A 16,197-nucleotide genomic window follows, 5' to 3' on the forward strand; every position below is an offset into this window, starting at 1 on the left:
GGACTCAAATCGATGGAAGTTCATCCACTAACAGGATAGGATAAAACCCTACTAATAGACATCTCTAAAGAGATAGCTCAATATGCTCATGTATGCAACATACAGTCGTGACATGCTGTATATAAAGACATATAAAACATGCATCACATAATCCATGCAAACACATAATACATGCATACTCAATCTGGATATCTCGAATAATACTTCCGTACCTTACTAAAGCAGATCCTAGAAGCTTTTCCTCTAGGTCCAAGCCTACCATGCATCACTACAACAAAAATAACACATGCATTACCTTGCATGTCAACATCACCTACTAGGCTCTAAAAGCCTTAATTAAATTATAGTCTACTCCCTATTTACTATAGGGAACCAAAGTGATACCTTCGTCCGTCGTCAGCCCGCTGATGTCGCATGCCACAGAGCCTGGGCATAGCCTCGCTACGACCTCTAGACGCCTCGCCAGAGCTCCGCCGCCTGGCTGCCACTGCGGACACTGTCCGCTACTGTGTCAGACACTGTCTGACTATACTAAAATTTAAACTTCCTACTCCAACTCTAAAGTAAGAGTACCCAAAAGACCCTAAAATAGAGCCATATAGGTGAAGGAGAGGATTCTGAACGTCTGAAAATGAGCAAATCTCGCTCATATTTATAGACGATGAACGGAAGCAACGTTCTGCACTGTCCCACCACATGTAATGATCTTGTTGACATCTGTCCTGCCAGCAGAACGGACGCAACGTTCGTGCACCGGATCGTTGCGTCCGTTCGAGTTCGGACGCAACGTTTTGGTCTGGTCCTTCCGAACTCGTTTGGCTGTTTTTGGTTGGTTTTGAGACCCTCGGGACCTTTCTTACAATTTTTGGACGTTTCGGATCTGATTTTACACCTCATTTTACCAAATAGGGACTCCTTAAACATGTTTTGACACTTTTAAAATTATATGTCATTCTCTAACATGTTTAAAATCAGTTAATCTTGTAAAATGAAATCGGGCTATTATATGAATATTATATTATTTCGATATTTTTTTTAAAATATCGATGGATATTCAATTTAAATCTTTTATTGTTGGTGATATTGATAGCAATATAGTTATTATTCTCAAAAAAATTGTGTAGTACACCGATGTATTTAATATGAGTACACATCACACATAATATTTTAATTATAAAAACGTTATCATATCGTATTAAAATATATATTAAACTTTAATCATTTCACACACGCATTGCGTGTATCCCGATCACTAATATATATTATTAAGTCTAAACCACTTATTATATATAATAAATTTAACTAAATATGATTTTAGTATATTGTATTTTTTAATCGATAAAACAATCCCTTTGCCGAAGGATTAAAAGTGAAATGGGTACTACTAAATTTATGCCCATTAAACTAGCAAAGAATGAAGCAGATGTGTCGCTTCAAATAACCCCTTACGAGACACTCGTAGTCTCATACGCAACTACAGTACAAATAACTGCAGTAAAGACTCAAGAATCAGCCGAAGTAATAACAGATTTTCGAAGTGAACAAATCCGATAACCAAGCATATAACGAATACATTTCATAAACTTAAACCAATCGATCCAAAAAATTGTTTTGAGTAGCAAAAACAACACTTCTTTCAAGAAAAACTAACCGGATTCTTCTTCACCGAATGGCCATCGTCGTTGCCTTGTCTTAACATCTAGTGAATCAGCAGAGATCTGCGGAATCATCAGGGATTTCCGAAGGACGTCTAACAAGCTCCAATATTTTCACCACTTCTGCCATGTCAGGCCTATTTGAAGGCACTTGTGATGTGCAAATCAAGCCCAACTTCAACAATGGAATCGCCTCTTCCAATGGAAACTTCCCCTCTAGCCTCGCATCAACACATTCCTCAATGCTTCCTCCTTCCAGTGCCCCTCGAACCATATCACAAAGCACTACAACATCATCCTCCATGTATTCAACCGGTCTTCTTCCTGTGACTATCTCCAGAACCAGCACACCAAACGCATACAGGTCACATTTTTCGGTTATCTTGAAATTTTTGCATGAAAATTCGGGTGCCATGTAACCAAGTGCACTTTGAATCTTACTGCTCAAAACATACCGATCTAATAATGGTAGAAGCCTTGCTAAACCATAGTCTGCAACCTTTGGCTCGCCAGAGCTGTCGATTAGTATATTGCTCGATTTTACATTGTAGTGGATGACATTCCTTTCATGCAAATGCGACAACCCTTTAGCCACACCGAGAAGAATGTTGAATCTATTGTTCCAATTGGGGTATTTTCCAGCAGACGATTCATGCAGATGCTTGTACAGATTCCCACCAGAGACAAACTCATATATGAGTAGTTGTAGCGATGGCGTCCAGTAATAGCCATTGAGTGCCACAAGATTGCCATGGCGAATCTTCCCAAGTTTTCTAACTTCCTTCTCGAAATCGTCTTGGGACTTGACCAGACTTGATACAGTGAGTTTCTTGATGGCTACTGACAGCCCATTTTTAAGAGTTGTCTGGTAGACGGCTCCGAACCCCCCTCTACCAAGTTCGCAATCTTTATTGAGTAAAGAATGTGTCCCAATACTAAAATCTGGATCACCAGAAAACATAACGAGCTTCCCAGAATCACCATCTGTAGATGAAGATTGGCTAAAGTCATCACCACCGGAAAAAGCAAGAGCTACGGCAGAGCGAGACGCAGAAGCACGTACATGAAGATTAAGTACAGTTATAGCAATTACACCTATCACAATTGCAGCAGCTGCACCAATAGCAACTAGAGCCGAAATGCTAAGGATGTTCTTCCTACGAGTAAAACTTTGAGGGATGGTTCCAGGTGTGTCATCGGTAGAGTTGGGATTGAGCACAATTGGTTTAGGCATGACCGCAGAGCAACTTCTACCAACTGTGGCCCCACAAAGTGCTGGATTTCCAGACACAGAAGAGGGTGAAATAGTGTTGAAAAACCCACCAGCAGGAAGTTCGCCTTGTAGCTGGTTGTGTGCGACGTCAAATGACTGAAGATGCACAAGATCTGCCAGCTGCTTCGGCAGATTGCCTGTCAGCTCATTGTAGGATAGATCGACAATTTGTAGGTAAACAAGATTTGAAAGAGATGCAGGAACCATGCCAGTTACTTCATTATGAGCAAAAGACCTGATAAATTTGGTCAAAACCGCAAAATAATTCAACAAACACTACATACACATTGCCGTCCTCACCGAAAGATTTGATTTGCAATTAGAGATATGACAGTAGCACATAGAAACCATTAATGATCTATAAAAAAATGTACCAGTCCAACATTTTTCAATCCCAAAAGGAACCAAGATGGCAAATGCCAAGAATATTTTTGAGTTAGCATGCATGAAGCAAATGATGCAACAAGCCTGGAAATAAAACGCTGGAATCAGAAATGAAATTGACTTAAATACTCAAAACTTTTAACTATACATGAGATTATGGATTAGTACCGCAAAGAATGCTAAACAGAAAGAAAGACAAAGAAGCCTATGGTTTTAATATTGAAAAAGTTCCAAGATCGTGCAGAAAACTTACAAAAACATTAGAGAAGAGCAATTCCCGATTGTGTTAGGAATGCTACCATTAAACTGATTTTCGCTCAAATCCAGAACTCGTAGCATCTTCAATCCTCCAATATTAACAGGAATGCCACCGCAGAATGCGTTCCTCGCAATATTCAAGAACTGCAAGCTGGCTAAATCCCCAATAGCATATGGAATTTCACCAGATAGATCATTTTGGGAAACATCTAAAGTCACCAGATTTTTTCGAGAAATTTCGGTTGGTGAAGACAAAACACTACCAATGTCTCCACTAAATCTGTTATTAGAAATTAGAAGTTGCTCTAAACCAAGATTGAATACCCACGAAGGAAGATTCCCCATTAATGTATTACTACTAACATCAAAAGCTAGAAGGTTCACGCAGCTGCTTACAGCTTCAGGCAAGCTCCCAGATAGAGCATTCTTGGACACATTCAGAATCTTCAAAAACTGAAGCTTTCCTATAGAATCCGGGATTTGGCCAGTAAAGTTATTTTCGGAGATATCGAGCACCTCAAGGCTACTCATTTCTCCAATCCATTCAGGTACAACTTCTGTAAATGTATTGCTGCTTAAAACTACTTCAGTACACAGTTTAAGCTTCTGCATTGTGCTAGGAAGCGGCCCGGAAAGTAAATTTTTACTCAAATGCATAGTCCTCAACAGTGAACACTTCCCAAATCCATCAGGAACTACACCAGAAAACTGATTCTTCCTCAGACTTATAACACTCAAATTGGTCAAAGCTTCAATACCCTCTGGAATTTCACCCTCCAAGATATTATCGGACAAATCAAGTGTCGTAAGCGCAGGCAACGACCAGAGACCCTGAGGTGGCAAACCCAAAAACCGATTGCCCGAAAAGTTCACCGAAACAAGTGTTGCGCACGAGGCTAAACTATCCGGAATTTGGTCTGAGAACTGGTTGTTAGCCAGAGATATGGATCTCAAAGACCCACATTGGCCAAAGAAATCGCTCGAAACTGAACCGGATAAGGCATTCTCACTCAAGTCCAAGATTCTGAGATCAGAAAGCTGCGCTAAACTGAGGCTTAAGCTTCCTGTAAGATTGTTTTTTGCAAGAGAGAGCTTTTGCAGATACTGCAATTGAAGGAGGCCTCTGCCCAATCTTCCTGAGAGCCCAAAACCATCCAGAACAAGCTCCGTCACTCTATTGGATCTGGGACTACACGTAACACCTTCCCATTTACAAGGATACTCATCATCTTCATTCCAAGAATTCAACTTCCCATTTGGATCTAAAACATCAGCCTTGAACACAATCAAGCCCAGAACATCATCATTCAAAGATGGGCTCAAAGATTTCACCAAATATGGTGATAAACAAAGGAAAAATAAAACATGGACCAGGATCTTCATTTCAAAAAATCAACGGAACGCCGCATTTCTCGGTGAAACAAATCCAACAAACACTATTTGTACTTGTTTCCTTTTTCCGAGAAAAGCAGAGCCCTATTAACTGCGAAATACAGCTGAAACGACTCAGATTTTTAATAGCATTCTAACGCCTCGAGAAGCAATCATTCTCAACACCTTCGTACTCACACACGCATAATTCAAGAGATTTGACTCTTAACAACTGGAAAACGACCTGATAGAAAATGGAAGCTAACCCAGAAAAATGGAAGCTAACAACAGCTTATAAGAAGACACACTGTCCCAAGACACTCCCAAAACCTCCCAAAAATTGTCCCAAAGTCGAGGAAAGAATGAAGATACAGGGTGGCTAAAGCGATAACAACAAACTTGGGGTGGCGCGAGCAAGCGACAAGGTGAAGTTTAGAAAGAGTGGGTGTTTGTTAGCCAATTTGTGGCTAAAGGCCTCTACGATTTTATTTGTAAATAATATTTGTTTAATATAATTTACATTTTATAACCTTATAAGAAGACACACTGTCCCAAAACACTCCCAAAACCTCCCAAAAATTGTCCCAAAGTCGAGGAAAAGAATGAAGATACAGGGTGGCTAAAGAGATAACAACAAACTTGGGGTGGCGTGAGCAAGCGACAAGGTGAAGTTTGAAAGAGTGGGTGTCTGTTAGCCAATTTGTAGCTAAGGATTTTTATGATTATATTTGTAAACAATCATTATTTAATATAATTTACATTTTATATTGACATTTACTTTATCTTTTATCATATTGTTATGTTGTGGTGTTATGTTGTGGCGTACTATACGATATTTAGATAAAAACATTGAATATACTAAAGTGCATGCAAGATGCGATAGTGGATATCGATGACTATCATGAAACACATCTTATAATCACTGTATATTCTAAACCAGTTCCTAGTCAATTGAGCCGTCCGCAATAAGGATAAGGATCGCTCAAGATTGAGACTAGCATTTGCGGTGTCGAGTACCACGTTTCATTGGTATGAAACATAGAGATGTTCGAAGCATGCAAATGGATATTCATTGGATGAATGATCGAACTACCCTATTCGGACTTTCCAAGTGGTTTTCACTAATTGAGTGAAAAAGTCCATGGTTTTGGTTGTACATCATTAGTCCTTACTACTTGAAACATCATGGAGACTCTATATGCTAGTACTGTACTTTGACTCGTTTACCAACTCTATGAGGGTCATCAGGTGTCGAGATTGGGTACAGTTACAACACATATAGGAGTCAATGCTTTGTTGTCAAGGATTCACCATACGCTTGCGAGTATGGATATCCTATGCGATCTGAGGAGATATTAGTGTGACAAATCTCTTGCCAGAGTACATGATGTGCTTTAGGTTACTTGGTTTCCTAGTTGCACATGCGATGTCACTATTTGATCTTCAAGAAGTATTGCATAGTTATCGAATCTCGAACGACTCTCGATATACCAATGGTTGTTGATTCGATCGGGATATATGGATGAAGGGACCGTACTGTACGCTAACCAAAATCCACTGGTTCTTGCAGGCACTATCAGTGATACCTAGGAAATCATGAGGCGATGTTGCTAGGCGCTCTTATCATGATTCGATGGGCAAGTCGGAAATTGTTGTTCCGAGACACAAAGGAGTTGTGGCCCCACAGCTAGTTGTATCCCTGTACCATTGAGGGTTACACAAGTAATAGATTTCTAATCCCCTTTGAGATAATTAAATTTAATAAGTTAAATTTAGCGAATGAGAAGTAGGACTTCTTATTAATGAGTAGAGGTAGTGAGATTTCCTAAAATGACACAGGAATGCCATTTTTGAAAACCACTGAATTCGGATTCAGAAAATTAATCTTGACTTTAAAATGTACAGAAAAGGTTTCTGTACATATTGGTAAAATTGGTTTGTCAATTTAAGTCACGATGAATTTTATATTAATTTCTTAACATGCGGGCTTTGCTTGTCAGGCTTGAACTTATGACTAATGGGCCCTAAGCTGTTAGCAGCTCATGTTATAAATAAGTTATTACAGTACAGAAATTACATAGAACAACTCATAATTTTCAAAACCTAGAGAGCTCTCTCCCTAGGGTTTTCGGTCGCCCCTTTCCTCTTCTGTGTTCGAAAATTCCAGTCTGCAATTTTTGAAATTGCAGTCTGGTTTAACAGATCAAATCTGTTAATTCTCATCGTAGAACTTCTGATAGACTTTCTAGTGCAGTCTATCAGAGGGTTTAGATTTTTGTTCGTGGACCTGATTCAGGAGTTGATCGAGTCATCAGTTCCTGGGATATATGCTACAACTTAAATTGTAATTCACCCAAGTGTAGGTTGTCTGCAAATAATATACTCGTGAGTACGAGATCGATCCACGGAGAGGATGCAGTAAGTTTAATTTTAGCAATGATATATTATAGATGAAAATATTATTATAATCTTCAAATACACAAATTATAAAATTGTCAAGGCTTCAAAGGTTCATTGTTGGTTTATTTAAGATTGCTTAACAAAAATAAATAAAAAAAACTAAAATAAGAATAAAATAAAAGAACAATGAAATATTTAAACAAATATATCATATAATATAGTTTCCACTATATTAATATCAGATTAACCGATATTTAATACATATTACCCATAATATATATATAGATGCATAAATATAAACATAAAATAATAATTAAATATTTAAACAAATATATCATATAATATAGTTCCCACTATATTAATATCAGATTAACCGATAATTAATATATGGTACCCATAATATATATATAAGTGCATAAATATAAATTGACATATAATTAAATTTTAGATCAAATCACCTTATTTTATTTAGAACAACCGGCAGAGCTATGCTATCGTCTAAATAAAATATATGACTTTTGTTTTATGTTAGGTGCGAGAAAGTAAATGTTAGATGCGAGAAAGTAAATGTTAGTTGCAGAAAAGTAAATGTTAGTTGCGGAAAAGTAAATGTTAGATGAGAGAAAGTAAATGTTAGTTGCGAAAAAGTAAATGTTAGATCAAATCACAATATATTATTTAGAATAACCGGCAGAGCCACGCTATTGTCTAAATAATATATATGACTTTATTATAAATTGATACATATATTTATAGTATATAATTATTGTAGTATTTATTGTATCATATTATACAACAAATCAAGGTAACCACATTCAAGGTACCAAGTATTTGATGTAAATAGACAACAATAAATCATCCAAATTATACCTACAAATAAAGATCAATTAATAAAAATAAAAATAGAAAAGGAAAGAATATACAAAATATAAACAATCTTACTTGACCAACAATAAAACCTTTTCACCTTGACATAAAAGAATTTAGCTTGCCATGAACATAAGACTCAAGAGTAAGGATAAAAGAAATTTCATACTTAAACTTGGAGAAATATGCACACTCAAACTCTTATTCTTACGTACACACACAATATTTATTTTACAAGTGAGGAATTTCTCTACACTTTTGCATATTACAAAGCTTATACAACACATCTATTTATAGGCCAAATGAGAGCAAGAGTCCAAGGCTCATTAAATATGAAATAGTAAAGTTGGTGGGTGTTTGTCTCCTTGATTGTCAATATCATGACCCAACTTTAATTGACATGTTTGATGTCTTAGACCATCGATTCAGCCTTTCCATTCAACATAGAACACGTAGGATATTTTGTGTAGATGTAAAATATTTAAATATAAACACATAACACTAAAATAATACAACTTCATAATTTTAATGAAACTTTAATTTTAAAACAAACTTTTTAACATATAAATAATTACAAATTTTAAGTTTCATCACACCCCCAAATCGGTTAATTACTAGTCCCTTAGTAATAAAATATCATAAAATCACAAGTTAGATTTGTATTCCTTAATATATATATTCAAATTTGCAAACTTTAACATTTTAAAACATACTTGTAAGGAGATCATATGTTTATTTATAAATCTTGTTATCAACTAATATATTAATATATAATTGGATGGATTATACATATATATTTCACACAATATCAAAATATTAAATATATATAATTTTTTATATAAATATTTTCTAAAAACTTTGAGAATAATATAATCAAAATGATAATAGAAATCATTTTCATAACATGTATATCATCAGGAATATTAATGTAAAAGTCTCAACTCCATATTCTCTCGAGTTATGATATTTCATATATAGCTGTTTTCACTCATGGAGTTGGAAGAAAATTATACACACATTGAAAATGGCTAGTAAAGCAGACAATCAAATAACCTAATATTGAAAATAAAATAGGATAATTTACAAAGAATAAACCCATTTTATTTTTTTATTTTATTTTTTTTTCAATTTTTTTTTCTTTTTTCTATTTTTTTTTGTTGGCTGCAAAATTGTTTTTACATAACCAAATACCTCCAATAAACTTTGAAAAAGTAACATTTTTTTTCAAAGTTTATTTATTTGTTTATTTTTTTATGAGGTAAATCTATTAGATTGATAATTATAGTAGAGATATTAATACTCTACATCTTTACAATCAAACTTCAAATAACTTTGCAGCCAATTTTTATATGCACAAATTTTTATTTTTTTTTATTTTTTTTTTCCAAAATGAGTTTAATCTAGTAATCAACCATTTCTTAATAATCAATAAAAACTTATAAGTTATTTTCTCAATTCTCATCTCTCACTCACAAAATTTATGTGAGTATATATTGCACTTTTACAAATTAATTCCTTCAATTATACATGTTATTATTCATTCAATCTATATCACTTTAATTATATATTCATAAAAGTTTTAGAAAATATGTTATTTGAAAACACACAATTATATATTATTTATAACTTATATCCAATCAATTATATATTTTCTATTAAATTGATCAAAAGAAGTGTAAACAAACATATATACAAAAGACTTCATTTCTTAGTAGTTTGCAATTTAAATATATACGGAATATTAAAATCTAATCTATTGTGATAATATGATAAATAAAAATTAATGCGTGTCAGGAGTTTTTGACTTCTTACTCTGCCATTGAAAAAGGAAAAATAAATATTATTATAGGAATATTTTTTTTATTTTTAAAATTTTAATTTTTTTTTTTAAGGATAAACCCTCCCCCAAACCTGAATATGACATTGTTTTTAATTTTTTTAAGAAAAATAAAGAGTACATGATGAAAGAGATATCACCTGGAATTTATTGAAGATGAGGAACAAACACAAACCATTTCGTGACATGTTGAATCAATAATCCAGTTTCCTTTTCTTACTGGTTGGTTGAAACCAATTGATATTTGTTATAGCCGAATCAGGTTGATGAACAAAAGCTTGGAGATCATCAATTAATTGGTCTTCATTCGAAGCAGAGATGAGCATCCTTCGTGTATTTTCTGAAATAAAATTTTGTTCCACAGCTATATCAAGAAAAGTCAACAAACCATCATAATAGTTATTGATATGCAACAAGCCAACATGTTTATTATGAATATTAAGTTGTGCCCAAAAAACAACTTGAAAAATTTCTTCTAAAGTACCAAAACCACCAGGTAAGGCAATAAAAAAATCAAAATTTTCTATCATTTTAGTTATTCTCTCGTACATTGATGAAACGTTCAACTCTTCCCCAACCGTAACACCTGTAATATTTCCTTCAGCTAAAGCTGTAGGAATAATACCCAAAACCTGACTACCTCCAAGATGAGCTGCTGTTGAAATAGATCCCATTAACCCAATATTGCCTCCTCCGTATACCAAGTGAATTTTTCTCTCTGCTAACTTGTTTCCAAGATTAATTGTTGCATCAACAAATATTTTACTCTTTTCAGTATTAGAACCACAAAATACACAAATATTTTTCAATTTTTGTGAAGCAGATCCTGCCATGTTTTTTTCTTTTCTTTTCTGCAAAAATATAGAGATAGTTAAGTGATTTTATAAGGAAAACACGGAATACGACAAAAATAGGAATACAGGTGTGAACATAATAACGAAAACAATAAAAATAATAATATATAATAATGACATTCATGCGTATATACAGTTATTGTGGCTCACAGTGTTCCTTCAATATTTATGAGTCGAGGGTTGGCTTACCATCCAATTTTCTTATAAATTGGCAAATAGGGTCTTTTTAGTCAGATTCCCAAGACCATTACCATGACGCTGTGCTTGGAATAGTTTCTATAAACGGAGAAGTTGACCTTGCACATCTCCACTAAAAATCGTCTCAAGGGTCAATGAGATATCATCTAATGACTCTTTACTCAGCCCATTCTTAATCAAATCAATTTTATCTTCTCTATTTGTGGAAACATATCCCAAAGATCTGCATCGTCTATCACAAGTCTATCTGGTACATTTATGACAAACATCTAACCTCTTGGCCCTCCTTTTCTTCGCATAGGTGTTTTTTCCTAGTCCAGACATATTTCGAACAAGTAAGAATTTTGGAACTTCACCACCCAATCGAACTTTGGCTTAAATTATAAGACGAATATCCTCCGAAATTCCTTTTTGCATAATCATTCTCAATCATTCACATCTGCCTTCATAAATCATTGTCAAAACTTTTTTAGAAACAGATGGAAAATATTTACCATGTTCTTTGATAGCTTCATCCATTTTGAAAATAAAAAAAAAATTCAATTATTTTGGAAAATTGAAATAAAACCGACTAAAAAAAGTCACGGAGTACCGTTATCCTCCACTTAACCGGGAAGTGAACTCAATTCTGCAAAAATAAAATGAAAATATAAGTAACAATTAATTTGGATCATATAAAGGCATAAACTCATCATTAAGAATTTTATTTTCTAAAAATGGTTTAAGCCTTTGCCCATTAACTTTAAACACATTATTATTTTTAGGATTTTCAACATCAACAGCACCATGAGGATAAACATTTTTTACAACATATGGACCTGTCCATCGTGATCTAAGTTTTCCTGGAAACAAATTCAAGCGAGAATTATAAAGTAAAACTTTTTGTCCAATTTCAAACGATTTTCTCATAATATTTTTATCATGAAAGGCTTTTGTTTTATCTTTATAAATCTTTTCATTTTCATATGCATCATTTCTTAATTCTTTTTGTTCATTCAGTTGTAATTTTCTTAATTTAGATGCATCATCTAAATTAGTCTTAAATGCTTTAATAGCCTAATAAGCTTTATGTTCAACTTCAACAGGTAGATGACAATGCTTACCAAAAACTAATCTATATGGTGACATCCTCAATGATGTTTTAAATACAGTTCTATATACCCATAATACATCACTTAATCTTAAAGACCAATCTTTTCGATTTGGATTGACCGTTTTTTCCAAAATTTGTTTTATTTCTTTATTTGCAAGTTCAACCTGACCATTCGTTTGAGGGTGATATGGAGTAGAAACTTTATGTGTAATACCATATTTTCTTAACAACGAAGAAAATGATTTATTTATAAAATGACTTCCCCCATCACTGATTATAGCTCTAGGTATTTCAAATCGACTAAAAATATTTTTTTTCAAAAATTATATCACAAATTTATGATCATTAGTTCTACATGCAATTGCTTCAATCCATTTTGAAACATAATCAACAGCCACTAAAATATAAGTAAATCCAAAAGATAATGGCAATGGACCCATAAAATCTATTCTCAAATATTTCAATAATCATGATTGGATTTAAAGGCATCATGTTTCGTTTTGAAATTAAACCCATTTTCTGACAATTTTCACAAGATTTGCAAAATGAATGCGTATCTTTGAATAAAGAAGGCCAATAAAATCCACATTAAAAGATTTTTGCAGCTGTTTTCTTTGACGAAAAATGACCTCCACATGCCTCAGAATGACAAAATTTAATGACAATACTTACCTCATTGTCGGGTATGCATCGTCGAAAAATTTGATCAGGACAATACTTAAACAAGTAAGGATCATCCCAATAAAAAATTTTGACCTTTTTCAAGAATTTATTTTTATCTTGTGAACTCCAATGAGAAGGAATTTTATTTGTCACAAGAAAATTTACAATATTAGCAAACCAAGGCATAGTAATAGCATAGAATAGTTGATCATCCGGAAAATTTTCATTTATTGGTATTTCGTTTTGAGATGATTCAAAAATTATTCTTGATAAATGATCGGCTACTACATTTTCTTTTCTTTTTTTTATCTTTTATTACAAGATCAAATTCTTGTAACAACAAAATCCATCGTATTAATCTCGGCTTAGCATCTTGTTTATTTGATAAATATTTTATGGCAGAATGATCAGTATAAACAATAGTAGTAGAACTAATTAAATAGGATCGAAATTTATCTAATGCAAACACTACTGAAAGTAATTCTTTCTCAGTTGTTGAATAATTGATTTGGAAACTATTTAAGGTTCTACTAGCATAGTAGATCACATAAGGTTTACCTTCTTTTCTTTTTCCTAACACGGCTCCTACAGCATAATCACTTGCATCACACATTAATTCAAATGGTAAAGACCAATCAGGAGGTTGTAAAATAGGTGATGTAGTTAAAAGATTAATTATCTTTTTAAAAGCAGTTTCACATTCTTGAGTCCATTCAAATTGTGCATCTTTTGTTAAAAAGATTTGAAATTAGTTTCGATATTATGCTAAAAAATTTTATGAATCTTCTATAAAATCCCGCATGACCCAAAAATGATCGAATTTCTTTGATCGTGTTTGGTGATGGTAAATTAGCAATAACATCAACCTTAGCTTTATCAACTTCAATTCCTTTTTTAGATATGACATGTTCTAACACAATTCCGGATTTAACCATGTAGTGACATTTTTCCCAATTTAAAACAAGATTTTTTTCTTCACATCTTTTTAAAACTTCTTCCAAATTTTTAAGACAGTTTTCAAATGAGTTTCCAAAAACAGTTATATCATCCATAAAACCTTCCACAAATTCTTCAATCATGTCACTAAAAATACTTAGCATGCATCTTTGAAAAGTAGCCGGAGCATTACATAAACTAAATGACATTCTTTTAAATGCAAAAGTTCCAAAAGGACAAGTGAAAGTAGTTTTTTCTTGATCTTCTAATGATATTGATATTTGATAATACCCCGAATACCCATCAAGAAAATAATAATAAGGATTACCTGCCACTTTCTCTAAAATTTGATCTAAAAATGGTAACGGAAAGTGATCTTTTCTAGTTGCATCATTTAATTTTCTATAATCAATGCACATACGCCAACTAGATGGAATCCTAGCTTGTAATAATTCTCCCTTTTCATTTTTTTATAACACTGATGCCTGATTTTTTTGGTACTACTTGTGTTGGACTTACCCATTTACTATCCAAGATTGGATAAATAATTCCGACATCTAATAGTTTTAAAACTTCATTTTTAACAACTTCTTTCATGTGTGGATTTAATCTTCTTTGAGGTTGTTGATATGTTTTAGCATTTTCTTCCAAGTGAATTCTATGCGTACAGATTAAAGGATTTATACCTTTTGTATCTTGCAAAGTCCATCCAATTGCATTTTTGTGTTTTTTAAGTAATGTTATTAAATCTTCTTCTTGTTTTGGTAAGAGGGTAGAAGATATTACAATAAGATATGTTTGATTTTTACCAAGAAAAGCATATTTTAGTTCTTTTGGCAAAGGTTTTAATTCAAGTTTTGGATGATCATTTTCTTTTATTTCTTCAAGTTCATTAATTTCTTCAAATAACTTTGATTTAAAAACACTTTCCACTAAACAAACTTCAGATTGTTGATTTAAGTTTTCTTGGTGTATATTTTCTTCCACAATTGTTTCTATTGCATTATCATCTTCATCTTCATTAATAATTGATTGTTTACATAAGTTGAACACATTAAGTTCTAAAGTCATATTTCTAAAAGATAATTTAATTATTCCATTTCGACAATTAATTAAAGCATTTGAAGTTGCTAGAAATGGATGTCCTAATATTACTAGAATTTCATTATGCACTTCTATTGGTTGTGTATCCAAGACAATAAAATCCACAGAATATATGAATTTATCGACTTGAACTAACACATCTTCTACGATACCTCTAGGTATTTTGATTGACCTATCGACTAGTAAAAGAGAGACAGATGTAGGTTTTAAATCTCCCAACTTAAGTTTTTCATAAACTGAATAAGGAAGTAAATTCACACTTGCTCCCAAATCTAACAAAGCTTTTTTAATTTTATTTTTTCCAATAATACATGAAATTGTTGGACAACCTGGATCTTTATATTTCAAAGTAGAATTATTTTGAATAATAAAACTTACTTGTTCAGTTAAGAATGCTTTTTTCTTTACATGCAATTGTCTTTTCACAGTACATAAATATTTTAAATTTTTGCATAAGAAGGCACTTGTTTAATAGCATCTAATAATGGAATATTTATTTTTACTTGTTTAAAAACTTCATAAATATCAGAATCATTTTTTTTTTGTTTTTTATTGTTTACTAATGCATGTGAAAAAGGAACATGTTTATTTGACTCACATATTACTTCAGATAATTTATCATCAACTTTCTTAATCTTAAGACTCAAAGTATCATCTTTCTCGAAAGTATCAAGATTTTCATCCTTACTCTTTGAGTTTGACTGATCTTTGTTTTCATCACTATATGGATCATTAACTATTTTACCACTTCTAAGAGTAATAACAAATTTTACATGATCAAATTTATCTTGATTTTGATTTTTAGGATTAGGTTGTGGTTGAGATGGAAATTTTCTTTTTTCAGGAATATTAAGTGCAGATGCAAATTTTGCAAGAGTTTCTTTCAAATCATCCATAGATTGAATGTTTTGAATATTGATAGACTCTTGCTTTTGAATGTATGCATGAATTTCATCTTCAAAATGTTTTCTTGGAGGTGGGATATTAGGAGCATAACCTTGATGATTTTGGTTATTTTGAAAAGGTTGTTGTGAAGGTTGTGCAATTTACATTTCTTCTGTCTTTATTGTCTGCTGGGCCCACCTCCGTCTTCAAATCTTCATCTCCTATTAAATCTAATGTATTTACAATAAATAACAATGACAAGTAGGGGATACATTTTTAAGGGGTGGGAACGGGCCATAAACCAAGCCCACTTTTATTACATATGATAATTCATATTGGGCCATAAACCAGGCTCATTAATAAATCCAACAACAATAAAAACAAATGTAAATTCCTAACATACACCTACAAAATTGGTC

The 16,197-nt window shown here is 32.9% G+C and overlaps 1 protein-coding gene across 2 annotated transcripts; it reads right to left on the reverse strand.

Moving 5' to 3' along the window:
* Positions 1-393: 393 nt before the first annotated feature.
* LOC140862499 (leucine-rich repeat receptor-like protein kinase PXC2) lies at positions 394-5,422 on the reverse strand. 2 transcript variants are annotated; one of them, XR_012143776.1, is made up of 3 exons: positions 3,566-5,422; positions 1,652-3,163; positions 394-496 (listed from the first exon to the last, which is right to left on the reverse strand). XR_012143776.1 is itself a non-coding variant. In XM_073265529.1 (2 exons), the coding sequence occupies exons 1-2, from the start codon at positions 4,951-4,953 to the stop codon at positions 1,708-1,710; spliced, it is 2,844 nt and encodes a 947-aa protein (XP_073121630.1). In that variant the 5' UTR covers positions 4,954-5,422; the 3' UTR covers positions 1,520-1,707. The 2 variants fall into 2 exon arrangements, 1 of the variants encoding a protein (XP_073121630.1); XM_073265529.1 differs by lacking the exon at positions 394-496 and having other exon boundaries at positions 1,520-3,163.
* Positions 5,423-16,197: the final 10,775 nt, after the last annotated feature.

This window comes from Henckelia pumila, chromosome 4 (assembly GCF_033568475.1).
Source record: "Henckelia pumila isolate YLH828 chromosome 4, ASM3356847v2, whole genome shotgun sequence".
NCBI lineage: Eukaryota > Viridiplantae > Streptophyta > Magnoliopsida > Lamiales > Gesneriaceae > Henckelia > Henckelia pumila.

Coding starts and splice junctions, on each gene's coding strand:
- LOC140862499 (XM_073265529.1), bottom strand. CDS start 4,953: ATGAAGATCCTGGTCCATGTTTTATTTTTCCTTTGTTTATCACCATAT. Junction 3,164..3,565: donor TGCTCTTCTCTAATGTTTTT/GTAAGTTTTCTG, acceptor CAAATTTATCAG/GTCTTTTGCTCATAATGAAG.